Source organism: Lepidothrix coronata, unplaced genomic scaffold, assembly GCF_001604755.1.
Source record: "Lepidothrix coronata isolate B3197 unplaced genomic scaffold, Lepidothrix_coronata-1.0 Scaffold209, whole genome shotgun sequence".
Lineage (NCBI taxonomy): Eukaryota > Metazoa > Chordata > Aves > Passeriformes > Pipridae > Lepidothrix > Lepidothrix coronata.
In genome coordinates, this window is record NW_016690389.1 from 646,976 (window position 1) to 669,851 (window position 22,876).

Genomic DNA, 22,876 nt, shown 5'->3' on the forward strand with positions numbered 1-22,876 from the left:
GGAGTGCTAAATAAGTTTGCTTGCATTGAATATATTTAATGAAGAGTTTGGGACAGTATTGGTCACCCTTCTCCGGTGCTCTGTGGAAAAAAACAAGCCTGGTAAGATAGACCTTCATTTTGTTTTCTTTTCTTATAGGAACCACAGTGACAACTTCATTACCTTGTGGTAAGAATCAAACTTCTTATTCTCCCTCAGTCTTGAAATGTGACCAAATAGTAAAGTCAAATGCAGAAAATTGGTCAAGCTGATAAAGCAGTAAAAAAAAAAAGGGAAAGAAAACAAAAAACTAATCAGTTAGCATCTCGGGTTATTTTATAAAATGTCTTCCAGTTCTGGAAGAAGTAGGAATAAAGTTATTAACAGTTCTAGTCTTCTCACTTCCACTTACAGTTCTGTCGAATTGCCCTACATTAAGCTGTCGATATCAGGGCTGCAGAACTGATCTACTTCATCCCACTAGGCCCTCTCTAGTTTTTCCCCATCACGTGATAATCACATGGTGCAAACTGCAATTCGTAAGTCATGTAGAACTAAAGTTTAGGCATTGATTTATCTCTCTTCAGAATTACAGGCCTCTCTAATTTTCAAGAATAGACTATAACCATTATTTACTAGATGGTTCTGAAATGCTTTGAATAGGAAAATGTGAAATATCTGTCAAATGAAACAATGTTTCAAAAACAAATGATCTAACATTTCAAAACAAAGTATTTCACTTTGATCTAACATTTTAAATGAAAGTAAATCTATTTCTGGAACGTACATATTTTTAATTTTTAGTTTCCTTAACTAAAGAATTATTGAAAAGAATATTTTACTAAGGAAATGTTCTGTTTTGACTAAACATTTTTCTTAAGTAAAAGATAAATAAAAAACAAAAATAAAGAATGAGGAGCAGCTAATTTTCAGTATTTTCTGATTCTTAAAACACATGGGGGTGCCATAAAACATTTAATGCTTTTTTAAAAATTGTCATAAAATCATTGTTTGCTATTTTTCTTTTAGGTGATGGTATTGATAGCAGCATAATTGAAGAATACAGCAATAACACTGCTGACGTTGAGCTGAGAAATCTCACAATATCCAGAGAATATTTAATTGTGGAGGAAAACAAAAGAATAACTGCGGATTCCACCACCTATACAGTAAATCTTCAGAAATGCATGAGATACACAGTTCAAGTTAAATCCTGTCCAGACAATTATCTTACTGTTCCACCAGGTAGATATACAAGGGATTTAGCAGGGGTTTTTTGGTGGTGTTTTTAGTTGGTTTTGTTTTGTGTTCTTTTTTTGTCATTTTGGTGGGTGTTTTTTTATATGTAGTCATTCAGCTTCCCTGGGTTTCAGCATCTATTTTTGTCTCTTTTCAGAGAATCAGACAGAAGGTTTTCATACTTTGTGCTTGACAAGATATTTTGAAGTTGCACATTAAAACCCCTCAGTATTTTCTTAAAGTATAATATAAAAAATGTAATTTTCTCATTGTTAAGGGAAAAGGGAACTTTAACTACCTTGACCATATGCAGTGTAGTAAGCAATAGCAAAACCAGCCACCACTTCAAAGCTGCTATTTACACTGGAAGTTTGGACTAAAAGTTTCATTTATTGTTTAAATATCATTATGTCTTCATCTCATGTAGGCTTTTTCAACTTTTACTTTCCATTCCTTGTTAAATTCTTTGTATATTACCCTATGCCAGTTGTTTCTTTATATTGCAGAACAAGTAAAAAATGTAAAAGAGCAAATTATTATTTAAAGAATCAATATAGCCAATGTCACAGTGATGTATAATATTAATTCTGTTTCAGTCAACAGTAAACCTTTTGTAGTTGAGAAAGAAAACAGCACATGTGCACTGTTATGTTGGAGTAGCTCACTCGCCTGTGCTGATGTGACTCCTGTCTGCACAGGTAAGTCACTTCTATTCATTCATTTTTGAAAGCAATGCTGATGTTGTCTTTTGATGACAGATTTAGTCTTTTGGCAGATTTAAATTAATTGTGCCAGTTTGAGGGAAGTGTAGTTTAGAATTTGCGGTATCACCAGTCTGGGGACTACCATCCCCACACACTGCAGATCTGGGAAAAGTTCAAACCCAGACAGATCTTTTGCTGAGTTTACCAGCTTCACAGATTGGAAGCTTCTGGAGATTTTGAGGTCCTGCTTGGAGGCCTGATGGAGAGCTGAATATTTTGGAAATCCTGCAGTTGGTGAGTCTGCTGTGAGCTGATCCCTTGCAGGCTGCCTGGGCAACTGGCTGTGCAGGCTTCTGGATGGCGGGAGTCCAGGCTCTCTGCTCCTGGAGCCAGCCAGCATGAGGAGATGCTGGCTCAAAGGCAGCTGGTGTGATAGGGAAGATATGGATGCTGACTGTCCTCAAGTGTCCCAGGAAAATGTCCAATGAATGTCTGGGGCTGGAAATTTCCTCTTTCAGGGAACTGAAGAGATAGGAAGCCATTCCAGGGTTCTGCCAGACTCTGATGACATATGATTTCTTCGGGAAACCTGTTTTCTAAAAAAGTCAAATCATAGGAGCTTTCAAAAGAACCTAAAACTTGGACTGGATTGTACATTGGATCAGGCTGTATGTTTTTCTGTTTGGAATATTGTGATACTTTATTGCAAATTGCACTGAATAAATATGGTAGAGAAAATCCCAGTTAAAATGGGGCCATGCACTTTTGGAATTGTAGAAAAAATATTGATCAACCTCTTTTTGTGTCTACAGATCCTGTAAGCTCTACAGATTCACCAGACTGCATACCTCCAAATCAAAAGACATGTAAAAGTCTGAGCCATTTATCACCCAACCGCAGGTATAACTGCTATGGAACCATGTATTTTCATAAAAATGTGGTTGCCAACCAAAGCTTCTCCATAACTACAGATTATGGTGGTAAGTGTAATGCTTATTTTTGCTTTACATTCCACATATTTCTGGGAACCCCTACAATGAATCCTACTGTCTGTGTTTCCTGCAGTTGAAGGTATATTTTGAGAAACATGCTCTGCCACGCTCAAGTTCTCCTCCAGCTCCTCCCTCCTGGTCTCCTCCCCTTGTGTTTGTTCTGTGATTGCAGTCACAGACTTCATTTCCCTCTCCAGGCCCAGTCTCAGTCTTCCAGTCTGATGCCTTTCTCTCCTCCTATCAGAAATTGTGATTTTTTTTTTGTTGTTGTTGTTGTTTTGGAGGTTGAGAACATGGCCAAATATAATGAAAAGTACAGGCCTAGTCAGAAACAGGTCTCAAATTCTTGATTTGAAGAAAGGCATAGTAGAAGAATTGCAAAGAATATCTCCATATAAAATGATATGTTTTTCCAAAGCATTGTCCTTGGAAATAGCTTAGCTTTATTTTTCTGAATTAAAAAAGAAAACAACCTAAATCAGGTAACCTGCAGGTAAAAATGCAGGCCAAACACATGGTTTGTTAAAATTATAAGAGAATAAAACCAATGGTTAATATTTGGAAATGTTGGACAATTTTAGTAATATATGATATTGTTGTATTCACCTTATCCAGAATTAATTAAATTTATGAAATTGCTGTAATATGATGCTTTTACATATACTCAGTTTATACTTATGTGTCATTTCTTGGAATGAAATAGAGTACGATAAATATTTCACATTGTTTCGTATCTTGCTTTAGTATCTGATGAAATTTAACTTATCAAAGTAGGTAAAAAGAGGAATATTTGCATTTTCATTTGTTGCTAATTATTGTTATTTTTCTTTTCCAACAGCTCCAGAAGCACCAGAAAACCTTGATGTAAAATTTAATGAGACAAATGTAAAAGTTACATGGAAGAAACCTAGCGACACTTCAAAGGGTCCCATACACGGCTACCTTGTGCAATGCTTTGTGTATGGGAAAGGTAAGTATATTCACTGTTAAATACTTCATTGCATGTACATAATTACGGAGCACCAAGCATGATGCACTGTCAAACCATATTGGAATCTCTTAAAACTGCTTTTTTTTTTTTTTTTAACAAACATTTACATTTCTTTCCTTTGAGGTTGTTCCAGTTGAACCTTCAGTTAAGATTATTCAGTTTCCCATGCCAGGACACAACCCGGTCACCTTCAGTTCTCATTTTTCTTGTATTAAGTATTAGTTCTGACAGTTGCCTGGTCAGTTTGCAGAATGGTGCTCTCTGTCTCAGAAAATGCTGCTATAGCTGGTCAATATATTCTCTGAGAAGACCAGGACCTGCCTTCTGAGTAACAAGAATGTATGTAAAAGCAAGGGATCCTGAGTATGGCAGTTAGTATAAACATGTTTAGATAGGTATAGCTAGAGGATTGTCTTCTACTAAATGACCACTCCTTTCAGAGATGCTGGTCTGGGCCATCTTACATTTAAATGGCTAATTTTGTAGTCATTACACTGGGATAACATTTTCCAGATGTGAGCTTCTCTTCAAAACAAGGACTGGAAAATGAGGTTTTTAAATTGAAGAGCCTGATAATAATAAATATGTGTCAGGTTTAAGCTAGCTCTGGCTTAATTCATCCTTTCTATTCACATACTGCAGGTTATGTAAACCTGGACTGCCACAGGAACCAAAGGATGTCATGGTCCTGTGTTCCCCAGATACAAACAATCTCTCCCATTCTCCATGCCTTGAATTTGACCACTACCCAAAGGGGTGGCAGCCCCATGAACCAGTTTCTGTGATTGATTTGGCTTGGCCAGTGTGGGAGACCGAGGTAGTAATGTGGGGGCGCAGGGAGGTCACATCTGAATCAGTCAGAAGGAAACATGGGAAGGCCATTGCTCCTCAGTTTCCCAGGCCACCAAAGCCTCATTTGCAGTGTGGGTTAATAGCTTTGCCCAAGTTGCTTCTCCTACAATTCCTTTCCTTCCTGCTTGCCACCACTGAAAGCACACATCTCTCACACCACACCAGTACAGACTTGCTCAATGTGCAGAGTGACACCTTTCTACTAACCCCTTCCCAGGATGAATGCAGAAGAAAGTATGTCTTTCCTTTTGTGGTTTTATATTTCCTCCTCTTCCTGAGCCTTCACTTAGTATTAGTAAGCAAGACAAAGCAACCAAGTAAAAGGCAATTAAAATAGAAATACACATGACAGTCGTTTTAGGTAGCTCTGATAAAGTGTAAGAGCTCCTGCGCTTATAAAATAGATTTCATTAATTTCATTAATTAATTTAATTTTTCAGTTTTTTGTAAGGAGACGGAAATCAACATGACTAACTGGACTTTCAACATACCTGAACCCTATAGCAATGTTTCTGTATGGGTGACTGCATATACAAACTCCAAACAAAACAGAAAACTTAAGAGTCAACCCAAAAAGTATAACTTTACAACACAAGAAGGAGGTAAGTCTCATTTGCTAACTATTATGAATGAGGCTGATAATAACACAAAGAATACGTACTCTTCTCTTGTAGTTCATTATATTTTATACATGGTATTGCTATTAACCAAGAAACTGATTAACATTAAAATAATTGTATTGACACTCATCAGTGTCTCTTCTTTAATTTTTTAATGTTAATCTATTTTTAATTATGCACTTGGTATTAGTATTGTTCTTATTTATATAAGATTTAAAAAAAAATTCTTCATTCATTTGCAATTCTTATCGAGATTTTAGAAAGCATTATGTCCCAATCTAAAGAAAAGATTCAAATTAAACAAAAATAGAATGACAAACATTTGTGTTTTATTTTGTGGCTTGCAAGCTACAAAGCTGTGCAGACTGTACCTTCTGCTCTGTAGTTACCTGTTTGCTTGAGGCAGACCTGCATTGCCCAGGCTACAGCAGCACTGATGTCTGTACTGGGTGTTGATCAGTTTGGGTGTACCCGTACACAGTTGCCTTCCAACATTAGGTTAAAGACAAATGTGTGCCAGCCCTTATGCTGACAGAAAGGTCTGTGCACCTTTTTGGGACTCTGCTTTCAAAAGCTTAGCCCTGTGGTCCCGGTTCTCTGTTTGCCATACATGTTCAATTGATAAATCTAGATGAGAAGCTAGAAAAACCCCAAACCAACAGACTTCACAGATATTCTCCTGATGCAGAAAAGGCGTAATAGGGATGCAGTCCTTTTTACTTTGTTGGAGTTTTTCCCCCTTTTAATCTTCAGATGTAGAGCCTCATACTATTTTAGTTCCTGCTTTGAGGAAAAAGCAATAAAACAAAATCCAAACGTACCCAAACCCTCATATTTATCTAGTTTTTTACAGTACTTTTTTAGCTCTAGCTGCACCACCTCCAGATTTAGCTAATATAGATATACAGCTAAAGGAAAACTATGATGGCTTATACCTTGTAAGATACTAAATTAATATTTCCTTTAATTTCATTGAATAAGCAAAAGATTCTTTTTTTAGTGAAAAATAAAATATTATCTTTGTGATAGTGATATAATGATAGTTTAAAGTAGTGGTTGCTTTTTTTCCCCTAATAACAGGAATAATTAAGTCTTTTGTTGCTTTTAGCACTCCTGGAAAGTCTGTAGAAACGGATATACAAGAACATTAAACCTGACTGCTGTTTTTAGTAAATGTGCTTCTGTAGAGCTTTGGGAAATACAGGGGCTTCTGGCAGACTATTGTTTTGAATTTGAATCCTATCCCTCTGTGGAATATGCAGAGCTTTTGCAGCCAGTTTTATAGACAATCCATGTAAAGATTAGAATCCCCTGATTACTCTGGGTCACTGAGCTAACAAATTTTAGTTTATGGTTTGAAGTATATAGGGATCAGAATTGTTAACTGAAGCCCCACAAAAATAAAGATCTGATAAATTAATTAATTGATAAAGGTAAACAGTTTGATCTGAGACTTAATTGTAACAGAAATTTAAAAATGGCTTTAATTTTTAGGCAGCCCTAGTTTGAGCATGATCACGATTCTTTTCTCTATGAAAATCTTGTTTGAGCATAATATATTTTGAAGCCCCCACTTTCTGTGGTTCCACTTACGTTTTAGTAACTCCGGAAGATTACAGTGTACAGTATAGGTTTATGGGTCTCAAAACAACCTCATATCCCTTCTTTTTTTGAGAAAATAACAAGTTGCTTCCTTCATGAATCAATGGTATTGATTAGACCTTCTCCAACTGTTACGACATGGTCAAGCAGATAGTGGGAGAGTTTTATGGCTTCTTGAACAGCACAATGTATCAGTAGAGCCCAATTCCTTGGAAGCAGGAAAACCCCTACATTTTATAAAATGTGTTTTCATCTTCAACAAACACATTGCCTGCAAAAGAGTTCACTTTCTCCTTGTCACAGCTCTCTCAGTAGTATGTGGAATAGGAATAACAGATCTGCCCTGTGGATAAAAATGAGCAGATACGTCGTAACCTCACACTCAGCCAAGTAAAATACCCACATGAGATATTTGATCTGCTTGTAAAACCTCACACCTCTTAGCTCTTTATATGAAGAAAAAAGTAGCTGCAAGTAGTTTGCAAGCTGAAGTTATTTTGAAGAAAATTTCCATGGTGATGTTCTCCTGAAATGTGGCCAATGGGCCTGCCTTATGGAGAGGGTTATTTACTTTCTGAAAGGTTTTATAAGCTCTCAGTGAAAGGTTCCTTGGGCTGTGCCCCTCAGTCTGAAACATGTTTGCTGCAAAATACAAAATTAGAGTTAGAAAACACAGATTAGACTTAACGGATTCTGTATCATTAAAAAGTTGTTTTGGTTTTAGGCCAGCTTTAACACACCAGTAACTCCTGGCAGGACATTTCATTTATAGAAGTTTTGAAATGAATACTCACATGGAAAACTTTTTGTCCTCCTGTTTTGTCTGTCATCCCATGTTCTTCAAATGAGAAAGTGATGTCAAGTGTAAGAGAGAGATTTGCCATCATACTGTGTTTGCAGCCTGACTGTCAGTAGGCTTCTGATCTTCCCAGACTTTTCAGTTCCACTTCACACCTTTTCCAGCTCAGATAAGCCTATGGTTAAGTCAAAACTGATTTTACTTATCTTGTTAAATTTGGACTGAATTTTTTAAGGAAGAAAATGTATTACATTTATATTAAGAGAGAAGATAAACAGATGTGAGCACATACAGTGTGAAATGTTGTGTTTGAAATGATGAGAATAGTACCAGTAACACTTTGTTTGTGTACAGTTCCAGAGAAAGTGACTGCTGTTGAAGCAAAGTTGACAGCTGATAATGCTGTCCAAATAAAGTGCAAACGTCAAAAAGTGTATGGACCACAAACAATATTTGAGTTGACTTGGGAGAATGATGGAAAAACCCATAATAGAAGCGAGAATTGTGAGTTTATAATAGGAGATCTTTCATACTTGACAAATTATACATTTAAGGTAAGTAGGTTTATTATATTAAAATATAAAAAATATTGCAGCATTTTCATTGTTGAAGCATATACTTCATTTTAGGAAAAAAAGGCAAATATAGGCAAATATAGTGGCAGAGGAGTTAATCTATGGATCTGTAGGCTACAGATGTAAAGAAATAGCTATTATTTTGGAAATAAAATGCATGTGTGCCTAACCTATCAAGAAATTCCTTGTGTGCTATTCCACATAGGTTCTGACAACAAGAAAAATACAAACTGAATAGATTGTTTGTACTCGCAAAAGAGAGAAATTTTAGGTTTCTAAAGGTTTAAAATAGTTTCTTCAGTATGACTGATATCATAGTGTTTAAAACATATTTCATTTAATGAATATGTGACTGTCATTTCAATCAGAGTATAAATGTGGGATTTAAGTATTGAGATAATTGCTCAGAAGTAAACTGTTCAGATTTTTTCACTGTGAAGATTTTTGACGTAAAACAGTCCAGATCGTTTCCTATGTTCTTACATCATCCTCTTACAAGCCAGTCCTTGTTTCCATACAAAATACGTCAAAAATATGTCAAACCCTTTGCTTTCCTGAAGGCCTCCTTCTATTTTCTCTTCTGTCAGACATTTCGCTCTTTTGGGGTTTGTTGCTTGCAAAACCAATGATCTTGTGTGATTCCCTTATTGTGACCAGTAGGAATATTTTTTATATCCTGATAGCTCCTCTCAGTAAAGTTTAGACAAGAAAGTAACCAGTAAGAATGATGGAGTTTTATTACTCTTAGGAATCACTTTCACTCGTTTCCCACAATCTTTCCCTCTTGTCTCTGTTTTTACCTGAAGAAATGCAGTATCAGAGAACTTGAATACTCTCGGTTTTATTCCAAGATTTTGTCAGCAGTTTCCTGACAGATTCTGCTCAGAGAGCTTTATATTCGGAAAATAAAGATGAGGTCCCATAGGAGCAAGAGATCCTTGCATTGACCCAATATCACAAGACCTCTGCATTCTTGTAAGCTTCCTGTACATCACATGCAGTGAGCAGTGTTCCTTACAGAAGGAATTTGCTTCTCTCTCTCTAAACTCTGGCTTTTGCTTTGCACTTGTTTTGCCCAATTCTTACTGGAAAAACAAAGAAAACCTTATGACCTTTGCTGGTAAGGAAAGGACCCTGGGTCAAGTTATAGAAGACTCAAGAAAAAAAAACAACGTGAAATATTTGACATACAAACTACAAAGTGCCTTTTAGACCTGATAGGAATTTCTATTAAGGAAATTTAAAAGATTGAATAAATGTTAAGTATATGACAAAACATAAACACAGCAAAACATAGTTAGTATTTTAACACCAATTAAAGTACCCAAATTTAATGATGCAAGAAACCAGCTTATTGAATTAAACTTCTATTAATTATTTCCTATACAGAAATTTGTATTAAAAATATCAAATTCAGTTGACTATTTATGTATGTACTGTTGAAGCAAATGAGTGTTTTTTTATATATTGCGTGGTTATTTTTTAGATTTGAGAGACTTGATAAGAGATAAAGTTGATTTTTCCTTGAGGTGCATCTGATTTTGATTTTGTAAGATGTGTTCCCTGTTTTGCTAATTTTTTTTCCTGTCATCTCCATATTTTTGGATCTAGATCTTGCTGTAACTTGGGTAGAAACCTGAGTTGCACTATAAGTGGCTATACAGAGATATAGCAGATGCTGCTGTCAATGAGATTGATTAATTGAAAATAAATGGATGAATTTCAATATCCATTGTGCTTTATTTTCAAAATAAATTGTATGCAGAAATTTTTGCTTTTTGTATCTTAACATCTCTATTATTCTCACCCACTGCATACAGATCTCAGTGTTTAACAATGTATATAGAGGGGAGGCAGTACGGGGGAGCATAAAAACCAGATGTAAGTAAATGTGTACAGCCTTTTTACCTTTAGACTTTAGCATAATATAAATAATGTAAATTGTGAATTCCATTAAATTGCTCATAATTAAAAATCCAAACTGCCTGTTTTATAGTTCATAGTTGATCTGCATTTAAAAATATTATCTTAATTAAGTATTAATATAACAGATCATGTTGTCAAGTCATTGATCATAATTCAGAATTATTACGCAGCTGTGGTTTCTTCAGGAAACATTCAAATGCAAGTAGAAATTAATTTCTCCATCTTAAATTATTCAGTTTAGGATTACTTTCCCGTGTTCAGATCCTTCATTTCAAGAGCTGAACATCTGTGGCTTGGCAGAGATTCCCAATGTTCAGGTCAAGAGCAAGTGAGAGCTCCACTGCTCGGGTGTACAGGTCACACAGAGCAGGAGACAAGTGTGGTAACGATGAACTAGTGAGTTGTAGCATTTTAACAGGTGGACATGGGGAGTTTAAAGGGAAATAAAGAATGAAGAGACTTAATTGTAACAGAAATTTAATGAAGAAATAAAATGAATAAATGAAGAAATAAAATTCCCTTCTCTATTTTGGAATAGTAAACTTAAACCAAACACATAAAAATAATTGTTTAGTTCCTTTCTCAAAATAAAACCAAAACCAAAACAAAAAAATCAATGAGCCCTGGTTCTAGGAAGTATACAGATAAAAAAAAGGAATTAAAATAATAAAAATATATTCTTTTTCTGTTGCCAGACAATTCTAAAGCCCTGATTATATTCTTGGCATTCTTGATCATTGTGACATCAATTGCTTTACTACTGGTTCTGTACAAAATCTATGATCTTCACCAAAAAAAGCTTAGGTAAGGTTCATGTTTATTTCAAAAATGTGGGGGAGGAGCTTTCTGGTTTTTTTCACAAGATTTCTCAGTGGATAGTGGAAAAATGCTGCAAGTTTGATGTTTTGTTAATACTGGGAAAAGATACCCTTTTACCTTTTAATTGTTTCAAAAGAAGCTCATTTTTTTGTTTGTCTGACAACACAATGAAATAGATACAGAATCTTTCTGCTATACCCTTGTTCAAGGCACAGAAGGACTGATCTGTTAGAACAAAATGTCTTGTCCCTAGTTTTGTGAAAAAATATTCAGAAATACCTGGAAAATGTTTCCTTCATGATTTAAATCAAAAGCAACAAAAATAATACACACTTCCATGGAATTCTTTCGAACACTTGTTGGCCCCAAACAATATCTGAGAGAGACTTCATTTATTACAGTAGTCTCCAGGTGACTCAGCAGTTCTGTAGGACAGTGCATGGTGATGGAGGAGTGGCCATTGCCTTCCCCAGTGCCTGTGCCAGAGTCCTGGTGAGCCAGGCTGACTTCTGCTATTGCTGTGAGGGGAGGTGGTGCAACATGTGAGGGGGCATTTGCTGCTGGTAGAGACAGAAGAGTTTGGGCAACTTCTTCTGAAACCTTTCAGCCCTCTGGCAACAACAGAACTTGGTGTCTCATCTCTTCAGCCCCTTTAGCTTCCCTGCCCTTCCCCTTAGTGGGATAGGGAGCTGCTCTTGCTCAGATGCAAATTTCTATGCTTAGGGAAGCAAAACTGCTTTTGCTTGTACAGCTCCAAAGAGTCTGACTTGGTTTTGGCTGCTTAGCATTTAAACTTCATTATGTTCTATGCATGTGTTGGTTTTCTATCGCAAACAAGAGAAATAAGGATGGTGCGGGCAGCCACTCCAGTGAAGAAATTAAAGATAAGTTTGCAGTAGGTGATATGGACAAAATTATGCAAGGGGCAAAGCTTTTTGATATGGTCCCCTTGTTTCTCCCCCTCAATAGTGCTCAGGGTAGGAAGACAAGGATCTTAAACAACTCTGCATAGTCACAGTTGTTGCACTTGTTTCACAGAGAGCTTGTAATGCAGTTTGGTGGCTAAGAACAGCCTTGATGTTCACATACAAAATTGATTTTATTTAACTCATTATCATACATATGTCTTACTGATCAAAGTGTTTACAGACGCTTTTGCTTCTTACAGCAATTCTTCTGAAGATGTGAACCTTGTTGCGGGTGAGTCTTTATATATTTAGCAAGTGGAAATAAAATTAGTTTCAGGTTTTGCTGCCGCCTTTGGACTGTTGACATTCTGGGTTGTATATGTAGATTACAGATATCAACATGATAACACCTTATACAGAGGAAAAAATACTTCAGTATATTTGTAGGACAAGTATTTATACCTTAATGAACTGAAAGTTTGCCAGTATTTGAAAAATTCTTAGTTAGTATTTAATTACAAACCCAATTTTATTATCCCAGACAATGTTTGTGGTATTTTTAACACTGAGACTAAGCCCAGAATCAAATAGAGCTTCAACTAGAATTTCCGTTTTCTGTGTGCCTTTTTCAAAACAAGAAATTAAACATTAGCCAGTTGTTTTTTACTGAAAAATTTTGAAGGCTTTCAAATCCCAAATGTGAAACCAAATGTTTTATGCAACTTTTTGCACAAGATTTCAAAGCCTGCAAAGAAAGACAGGATCAGTCAATACCAGAAAGCTTAAAGAAAAAAACTATTTAGAACACTTAAACGCACAGAAACTAACTATATTACATACTGTTGAGATTCAAATCCATTAGCTTAGATACACGGTTACTAAAAAATACAACTTTTCAATGTAAATAAAAAATTTATAAATGTCTAATAGGAGGTGTTAAAACTTGTTCAGTTGTTACTTTGTCATTTGAGAGGATATAACAGATAATTGCAACTCAGAGAATAAATTGGAGGAAACTTGGAAAATTAGGCAATGCATTGCATTTGTAGGTTGTTTGCACAGTATTTCCCTGTACCACTGGCAATAACTGATCAGAACTGAAGTAGAAGGGAAGGCTGTGTAACTCCTGTGACCTTGGGGCTGTGCGTGTGACCTGAATGTGGCAGTTGACACTTGGTACAAAAGCACTGTTGGTGCAGTGTCCCTGCACGAGGCCTCCTCCAGAGGTGTCTCCAGTCAGGCAGCAGAGCTGGAAAAGTTCTGTTATTCCCATGGCCTGTCTTCTCACAGCTGGCTCAGGCAACACCAGTTTTTAAAAAAATAAACATACCGTTAAAACAAAGAAGCTTGTCCTTCTCTTAATTCACCTGACAATGCAAGAATCACGTATCAGTAATGTGATGTACATCTTCAACATCAGTAACAATAAATGTTCAACTTGTTGACACAGTTAAAGATGATGAGAGGCAACTTCTCAACATAGAACCAATACCTTCAGAGCAATTGCTGGACACATACAAGAGGAAGATTGCAGATGAAGGAAGGCTTTTCTTGGATGAATTTCAGGTTTGTCCTTGGCTCAAAATATACCACAGATTTTTAGCCAGGTGGTTGGAAAAATTCCGTTTGGGAGCATGTTTGAAGTACTAGTTAGAAATAAATAAATAATCTAGAAAATTGAGCAAATTCTCATCTAAGGTCAAATAGGCCTCAGTTAGTTTTGCTACCAATCTCTCCTCATTGTAAGATGACAGTACTTTTTTTTTCCTGAAAGTGTTTTTCAGCAAAAATATAAAATAAGCAGTCTAAATACTTCTCATTTTAAAGTACCTTTTAATGCATAGTACCTTTTATACTCTTACTGCATAGCCATGGGGATATAAATAATATATAATTGTGGAGATATATATTATCTGTATTGAGGGAAAGAAATTTTTTCTACTTCAGATATAAGAAATATATGAAGTAATATTGTATAAAGTAGAATGTTATCTTCCAGGTTCAGTAATACCAACTTATTTCCATATGCATTTGACTGTAAGTAGAAGCTATTTAAAATATACACTTATTTAATAAAAGAAAAATTGTATTTTACAGAGTATTCCTAGAGTTTTCAGTAAATTTTCTATAAAGGAGGCCAAAAAGAGCCATAATCAGAACAAAAACCGTTACATTGATATTCTTCCATGTGAGTATTTGCTATAATTTTTGTGCATTTTATAAATATTTGATTTCTCACTACCTGGAGATAATATAATTTATTTTTTTAAATTATTTAAACAGATGACCATAACCGTGTTGAGCTCTCAGAGATCCCAGGAGATCCAGGATCGGACTATATCAATGCAAGTTATATTGATGTGAGTGACTTTTACTGAAAAAAATCTTAGACACTATTGAAGAAATCCTATAGTCTGTACATTTAATGCATCAACACCTTTAAGGATTTCCATTTGAGTTGTTTCCAACTTTGTAATGTATTCAGTATTATTGAACTGTTGTATATTGAATTTGTTTTTTAAAGTTGAAAATCTTTGACTGTTCATGCTTGCTTTCTAAAGGTTGATAACAATGTACTTTTTTAGGGCTTCAAAGAACCAAGAAAATACATTGCTGCACAAGGTAATTTTTAACCTTAAAAGAATATGCTTTCTTTATTCACCCATTTCTTTTAAAGTACTAAAGGCCTATTTGTAAATTTAAAGGAAAAAATGAAAATCTGAAATTTTGAAATTTTATATGAAATAGCTGTCAATGAGTTTTTGCTTAGGGAATTTTGTGAAGATTAATAAATTTTACTTCAAAGGCAGATTTCTCATATTGTATAATTTAACACCAAAAGTTTTCAGATTTCATAGCTATGCACTAAAGATACATATGAGACGTTTAAAATGTTGTAGCCACATGGCAGCAGCCATAATGAAATCAAGTGTGTGGCTCTTATTTGTGTGATTGCTTAGCTTTTCAGACTGCATGGCTAAGCATGTCAAGAAGGCAAGTGTGTTTTCATGGGGCTGCACTCTGAAAAAGTCCCTTAAAATATCTCCTGCTAGGCCCCAAGGATGAAACCACAGATGATTTCTGGAGAATGATCTGGGAACAGAAGGCAACAATTATTGTCATGGTGACTCGCTGTGAGGAAGGAAAGAGGGTGAGAAACATTCATCCTTCTATCCTTCTGTCTATCTTTCTGTCCTTCTTTTGTCTGAAAACAGAGTGGGTTGCTGTGCTGTGCTGAATTACATTTTCTTCTTAGTACTTTGTTTTCATTCTTTGCTGTTCTGTTGTTGTGGCAGAACCTGTATTGGAAAGCATGACAAAACAGTGTTGCCTTATGAATTACCTGTCTTATCAGAAAATATCACTTTAGTCACATCTGTAAGTAGCAGAGGGTGAGCCTCCAAATTACAATTAATTAACCCAGAAAAGGGCTCAGGGTAGAGCTCTAGCTCCTCACAGAACTGTCATAAAAGGTGTGGTTAGTATTTTTCTTCTGTCTATTCTGACATCCTGCCAATGTCCTCCGTAAATCCTAAATAGAATATTTTTCACCTGTTGTCCTTGCCCCTTATTTAACTGGAAGGTTGGGTGCTTCTGGCTTGCTTTTGTTCCTTATTCCAGGTACAGCAGGAAGAAGGGGATCTGCTGTTTTAACTGCTTTTAAAGATGTTGGCAGCATGCAGATTTACAGCACACCCAAGTTGATGTTATAGGCAGGCAAGAGCAACATCCCTCACTGAAGACTGAAAAAGAAGCCGTGGAAATAGCTGCAAAAATGTTTCTGCAGCCTTCAGGCACCAGCAGCAGTTGCTGTTCACTTTTTCAACTAGTGTACAGGATGTATTTTTCCCTACTTTACATCTGAAATTAAATTCAAAATGACCATAAACTTCAGGTCAGAGACCTGAATTGCTGGATATTTGGAATTATTTACCTTTTCAGGAGAGGACAAGACTTGTGAGAAGTTGGAAAAACTATACTGAGCTGCCATCTATTTTAAATCAGACTTTTTTCTAGCTCTCAGCTCTCTGCCGCTTTGCTGTCATGCTGCTCACCTAACTTCATATCTTCATAGAACAAGTGTGCCCAGTACTGGCCATCAATGGAGAATGGATCTGCAACGTTTGGGGACATCATTGTGAAGATCAATGAAAGTAAAATATGTCCAGACTATGTCATTCAGAAACTACACATCACAAATGTAAGTTGATTCAAAAGTGTGAGACTGACTGGAACTGGAGTGTCTGTTTGGAGTTTGTACTTTTAAGAGACAAGAGTCAGATATCTGTGGAAGACACTCTGCTGTATTTTCCCAAGCAACATATAGCTTCCAAGAAAACTTCTTAGAAAACTTAGTGTCCTTCCTTGCAAGAAATATGAGTTAGATATGTATTTCCCAACTTAAAAATGTATTTTCCTTAATTTTCTACAATCTACATTTAAGATGAAACTACTAATTTGCGAAGTAGTAAAAAAATTAATATGCACACTGTGGTTTCCTTAGACGTTAGTTTGTTCTGTAACACAGAAATTTTGCTGGTTTGTGTGTATCTCAGCATAACCCTCTGCAACTAAAATCAATGTGACTCACAGATCACCATTATCTACCCTCATGATAATTGCACAGGGGGACAATCACAAATTCCCAAGTGCATTTATGAGCATAAGTATTTTAAAATTACCATTTATCTATGTGTAGAATCATTAAGGCTGGCTAATTTCTACCTTTTATACAGCTGAAATCATGTTAGTTGCTCTATGTGTAATTGAGAAAAAAATTTGCCATCTGAGGCCAAATGCTCAATCTCAGGCCCTTTGGAAACTGTTTCAATGAGGATAAATGGAGCATAAGTCATAGCTAAAAGCATTAAGATTCAAAGAGTAAATCTGCTGAAAGATCTTCAGTGAAGGGAGCAGACTCCACCCATCTTTATCCATGATTACAGCTGGAAATTCCTATTCTGCTGTCTCATGTTGCTTTAAAATTTACTCAGGAAGCGATCTGATTGAAAGACAGTTGTAACGTAGTGTTAAGTCAGTGAGAATATCAGGATGTTAAGAATTAACTATTAACAAAGACATTGCTCCATCACTTGAGCAATCTGACGTTAGAAATGAGAGACTGCAGCAGGTTGAGGGCTGATATTTTTAGAGCTGTCAGCCCTTTGTTCCGCTGACATCATATTTATATAGAGAAAATGAATATTTGTTGTGGAATTTAAGAGTGGTACCTGGCAAGAAAGTGGAGGCTTCTGCAGTTCTGGTAGAATAGTGATGTATAAATACTGAAACAAAGGCAAATAATTGTATGAATAACTCTGCCACAACTGGGTAATTCAACTTTGAATAAGAATTTGGAGGTTCATTACCAGGGAAATGCTCATATAGCCATACTAAATCTTAGTCAGTAAAAGAATGTCACTGAGATGTTTTTCTCATTTTGTTTTATAATCATGTATATCAAAATCTATGTCCTCTTTTAGTCTAGCAGTGACATATCAAAGTAGGACTCAAGACTTCACACGCTTTAAGCTTTACTCTAGTGACTTGGATTTATGTATACACATATGTATATATAGAGAGATATTAAACCCCCACACTTCACTTTTTCTAGGGAAGAGAAAGGACAGCTGGAAGAGATGTCACTCATATTCAGTTCACAAGCTGGCCAGACCATGGAGTCCCTGAGGATCCACATCTCCTTCTCAAACTCCGACGCAGAGTTAATGCTCTCAGCAACTTTTTTAGTGGCCCAATAGTAGTTCATTGCAGGTAAATACATATTATTCTTTAAAAAAAATTTAATGTTAAATAAAAATGAAATGAAGCTATTTAAAAAAGGGAGGTGGCAAAAGTGTCTGATCCCAAATTTTGTGGTTTGAATACTTGAAAATGAGGCAGCCAGAGAGTCACAAGGAGGCCTGTTTTCTGAAGGATATTAAAGATATTCAGGTTGGTAAAACGTGAGGATACACAGACTTTTGGAAAACAGCCAGTGTTGGGCTGCTCTGGCTATAAGCATCACATTTCGCAATATTTGCCTTGTTTTCATTAAAAGATACTAGAAATACAAACTCATCGCTGTTTGTGTTGCCAGTTAATTTACAGCAAGAACTGTGTTCAGTTGGGTTGAATCTGTTGTTACACTTTTTCACTTTCCCTCTCTCAAGGACTGCTGCCCTCAGAGTGGGACCGGGGGTGCCATTCCCTCTCAATAAACAGATCCCTTTGTGCTTTGCAGTGCTGGTGTTGGGCGCACTGGGACATATATAGGAATCGATGCCATGCTGGAGGGGCTGGATGCAGAAGGCAGAGTGGATGTTTACGGCTACGTTGTGAAGCTGCGTCGGCAGCGATGCCTCATGGTTCAAGTAGAGGTATTTCACTAAAATTCCTGTCACTTAGAACTCTCCATTGCTAGAGCTTCATCAGTATTTCTCAGAAGTGCACTGCTCAGTCTCGGGTGCTGCTACAGTTCAGTTGAAGCTGTTTGTAGAAAATGTAGCTCCAGAAAATATTAATAGAGAGAAAAGATTCCAAGATAACTTTTCAGTTTTAGAAACTTCAACTTTTTAAGTTTAGAGTCTAGAAAAGAGCACCTAAACCAATTTAGATTTGATAATCCCTCTTTTGGCATGGAATTCACAAACGCAAAATTGGGATTGCAGGGTCAAACTTAATTTTCAAATTCTAAAAACTGTCTGCCTAAGTGCAATTTTCAGTTGAGTTGAGAGTACACCAGAAGTTGTGGTCTGATGCGAAGTATGTTTTTTACTTATTTAAGTATTTTTCAGTTTTAATACCTGTATTTAATACTTGAATTTAATGCCTATTTAATGTTAATGCTTAATATTATTAACACTAATGATACCATGGGAGTAATAGTTCCTTAGAGTGGTTTTAAAAAGTGATCTGATTTTTTTTTTACTCTTTAATAACTTTATGTTTAAACTCTGCAAATGGGAAACACCAGTCGCAGTACATCCTTATTCATCAAGCACTCGTGGAATACAATCAGTATGGAGAAACAGAGGTCAGTCTCTCAGAGCTGCATTCCTACCTTAACAATCTGAAAAGGAAAGACCATCCAAGTGATCCTTCTCTGCTGGAGGCAGAATTTCAGGTAAATAAGCATTACACTCGAGTTGCCCTTACTTCCCACTTATGTCAGAAGGCACCTTGCACAATAGTCATGAGATCGAGATACTGTATGTAATAGATCACTTTGGTGCTATTTTATTTCTCTAGCACAGAAAGAGTTTCTTTACCTCCATGAAAAAAAGCTATACATTAAGGATATTTTATTTCTGCTTTTGGTGTTGATATTTTTAACAAAGTTGGAGATCACAGAATGATTACTTGTGTCTGTGTGCATGATGCCCTGTGCTATAGTACACAGTGTAGCAGGTATTTTTAAACTGTGGTTGAGATGTGACCAAAGTTTAAAGAGTTAAAGTAAGGAGTGAGGCACTGTGAGGTGAAGGCAGAGTGTGAGTGTCGAGGGGAGGCAATGATCTCAGGAACTATTTTTTTCAAGTATAATACCAAACATACTCTTTTTTTAGCGATTACCTTCCTATAAGGGGTGGCGGACACAGAACACTGGGAATCGTGAGGAAAATAGAAGCAAAAATAGGAATGCTAACATAATTCCATGTAAGTATATCCATGAACCTTCCCTTATTTTAGCTGTTTTCTTCTATAAGAACAAATTACCTTACACTGTGGTATTTGATTAGTTTTCTCAAACTGTAAAATTAGAAACTTCTCATAGTGTTTTAAAAAAGGAGAGATGAGTTTTTGACCTGTGAATTATTTGGAGTGTTTATTTCAAACAAGGCAGCCTTTGTTCTGCAGTCTGTTGTGAAAGGACTGGCCTTTTCCTATTCCCCCCCCCTCCCTGCCCCACTAATGCCATACCTGAGGGGCTGTGTGCTGTGAGGGTGACACTTTGTCTCATGCAGATGACTTTAACCGAGTGCCGATCAGGCACGAAGACGAATGCAATAAGGAGGGTGAACATGATTCAGATGATTCCTCAGATGAGGACAGCGACTGTGAGGAATCAAGCAAATACATCAATGCTTCCTTCATAACTGTATGTATTTAGAGGATCCACTATAAGCATTTCACAAGCTTTCAGCTAAAACTGTATTCTAGCTTGAGCTCCTACTCTCTTGTTGGCTTCAAAATAGAATAGGAATTACTTGAATAAGGGAGAAAGATCTGATAGTTGATTGGCAAATCCATCTATGTTCAAAACCACTAGTCTTCAGACTGGCCTCATGATAACATGTATTTCTCTTAGTGGGAATCTGCCAACAAGTTGAACCATATTAATATTTTCCCCGCTAGTGAAATATGAGTACAGTTATTCACATATACCAAATGCTATTAGTTAAAATTATAGCCATCAGTTTTTTGGTATCATTATACATCCAAAGAAGGAGACCAGATATCAGTCACTATTGAAGTAATGGATTTTAATAGAATTACTAGCTAAGTTCCATTTGTCTGAATACTTTGAAATTCTACACAGTTAGGATCCCTATTCAGGGTAAATGTATCTTTATTTTTAGGTTGCTCAGAGTGAACTGACTGGTGCACCAACTTTGTGTGGTATAAATACAATATCTTAGTGGCAAAATTAAATGGCTGTGTAGAATTGAATGTTTTAGCCCTTAAAAATGGCAGGGTGAGGTCTCACCCACTGCAGCATCAATGTACCTTGTTGTCAGTCTGGAAGTGATATTCTTGTTAGGAGGATTGAGTTTAATGTCAGTTGAACAGTAGAATTCCTGTAAGACCACTGTGTACTGTGATAGGTGTATTTTCCCTCTAAACAAAATGGTTCATTAGTTTATTTCACTGTGTATTCCTTAAATGACAATAAGTTCTATTATTTGACAATTACATTTCAAATGAATTCAAGAGAAAAAAATTCTTTTTTAGGGTTACTGGGGTTCGAAAGCCATGATTGCAACACAGGGACCACTGCAGGAAACTATTTCTGACTTCTGGCAAATGGTGTTCCAAAGAAAAGTCAAAGTCATTGTTATGCTCACAGAGCTGAAAGAAGGAGATCAGGTGGGGGTATCGTCTGCACACTGACATATATGCAAAGAAAACACTGCACTGCACTCTCTCATTCCCTTGCTGCAGTTAAGCATGTTTCATAGGATGAGGAATTTGTATTTCCAATATAATTTGTTCTATTATTTACCTACTTAGTTTACATTCTAATGAGGTAAGAGTCCATGATGCTATATTTTAAATATATTTTGAATATTTTAAAATACAGTGAAACTCCCACTGCTTTAAAGTCAGTACATTCTGTAATTGAATGTGGAAGGCAAAATAAAAGCAGATCTGAATGGTAATCACTGACTTGTACTTTTATCCATTTTAGGAACTCTGTGCACAGTACTGGGGAGAAGAAAAACAAACACATGATGGCATAGAAGTTCAAATGACAGATGTCAACCATTGTCCAAGCTATACCATACGGGCATTTGATGTTACACATCTGAAGGTAGGAGTTTCTTTGTAAATTCCAAAAGGAAGTTTTAAAGGAATTTTTCAATTTGAAAACAAATTTATAAACTTAGCCTAAAGAAAGAGAAGGGGCAGTTCCCACTACAGTTACCTCCTGCTCTAAGAAATTGAAATATTTTTCACAGAATCACAAAATCTTCTGAGTTGGAAGGGACCCACAAGAATCATCAAGTCCAACTTTTAAAGGAATGGCCCTTACAGGGATCAAAGCCACAACCTTGGCATTATTAGCACCATGCTCTAACCAGCTGAGCTAATCTCAAGTTTCTCTTCCAGACCAGAAGTTAATCATGATAAATTAGCTCAAGTTTCCTATTTAGTGAGTTGCTGAGATGGTGGTAGTGGAGTCTAAAGACTGTGTTTTGTATTTTGAGCAAAGCCTGGATGTCTACCTACCTCATATTCATGAGGTAGAACTCACATCATTCTGCAGTTCCTCAGGAATATAATTCTTCCTTCGTAAATCAGCAGCAATAGAGGTACTGTATGAATCTTTATTTTAACCTGAACATTGACAACATCTCCACTGCTGTTTTTCAGACAAAAGAAACACAGAAGGTGTATCAGTATCAGTATCATAAGTGGAGTGGCTTTGATGTTCCGGAAACCCCCAAAGATTTAGTCAGCATGATTGAGAAAGTTAAACAAAAAATTCCATCCAGACAAGTCACTGAGGACAACAGGAGAACCCGCAGTGTCCCACTCGTCGTTCACTGCCGGTGGGTCTAAATTCAGCACACTTGTTCAACTAGCTCTAAGTTCTGCATAAACATAGTAACCATAATTCCGGGATGCCTACCTTTTCCCCCAAGCCTTTCCATGTCTGGAGATTCAGCTCTCCCTAGAAGATTCCTTGAATTGCTCAAGTTTGACCTTTTGGATTATAGTGGTGAAAAGCAAGCACGCTTCCCATGGGTGCAGAATAGGTGTTAAGAGCTGGCTGCTCTTGGCTGGCACTGCTATTTTCTGGTGAAATGCTATGTCAGAGTGCACTTGTAGCATACACTAAGGAAGATCCAGTAGAGTTCTTAGGTTCATTTCTCGCTCCAATATATGTCTGCTTTTTTAGGACCATTTCCAGGAGTAGACTTGCATAACATCTAAACCAAAAGATAATCCTGCTAACAATAGTTGAGACTATAAATCTGAAATTTTGAATTTCGGTCTTCCCTTTAAGTGGCATTTGAGATCCAAGTAGCCTCTAGATAAACTATGTCTTGTGCAAGTCCCACACTTACACTTAATTGGGACAATTTCAGTCCAGTAAAAAATGCCTTGGAAAAGTAATTCTTTATGAAGGCTTTGAAATATATCT

The 22,876-nt window shown here is 36.3% G+C and overlaps 1 protein-coding gene across 6 annotated transcripts in view; it reads left to right on the forward strand.

Annotated features, from left to right (window-relative positions):
* The window catches only part of PTPRC (protein tyrosine phosphatase, receptor type C), a 70,776-nt gene that overhangs the window by 45,644 nt on the left and 2,256 nt on the right, over positions 1-22,876 (forward strand). For all 6 annotated transcript variants that reach the window (XM_017832938.1, XM_017832937.1, XM_017832939.1 and 3 more), the window contains 24 exons: positions 139-168; positions 1,009-1,224; positions 1,815-1,916; positions 2,735-2,902; positions 3,753-3,884; positions 5,198-5,359; positions 8,133-8,332; positions 10,174-10,234; positions 10,975-11,083; positions 12,267-12,298; positions 13,457-13,572; positions 14,104-14,194; positions 14,290-14,366; positions 14,592-14,628; positions 15,060-15,157; positions 16,082-16,207; positions 17,621-17,778; positions 18,248-18,383; positions 18,980-19,129; positions 19,572-19,662; positions 19,971-20,104; positions 20,959-21,093; positions 21,416-21,538; positions 22,102-22,280. In XM_017832938.1, the coding sequence (XP_017688427.1) occupies positions 139-168; positions 1,009-1,224; positions 1,815-1,916; positions 2,735-2,902; positions 3,753-3,884; positions 5,198-5,359; positions 8,133-8,332; positions 10,174-10,234; positions 10,975-11,083; positions 12,267-12,298; positions 13,457-13,572; positions 14,104-14,194; positions 14,290-14,366; positions 14,592-14,628; positions 15,060-15,157; positions 16,082-16,207; positions 17,621-17,778; positions 18,248-18,383; positions 18,980-19,129; positions 19,572-19,662; positions 19,971-20,104; positions 20,959-21,093; positions 21,416-21,538; positions 22,102-22,280 (2,863 nt within the window). The remainder of the gene's footprint in view (positions 1-138; positions 169-1,008; positions 1,225-1,814; positions 1,917-2,734; positions 2,903-3,752; positions 3,885-5,197; positions 5,360-8,132; positions 8,333-10,173; positions 10,235-10,974; positions 11,084-12,266; positions 12,299-13,456; positions 13,573-14,103; positions 14,195-14,289; positions 14,367-14,591; positions 14,629-15,059; positions 15,158-16,081; positions 16,208-17,620; positions 17,779-18,247; positions 18,384-18,979; positions 19,130-19,571; positions 19,663-19,970; positions 20,105-20,958; positions 21,094-21,415; positions 21,539-22,101; positions 22,281-22,876) is intronic.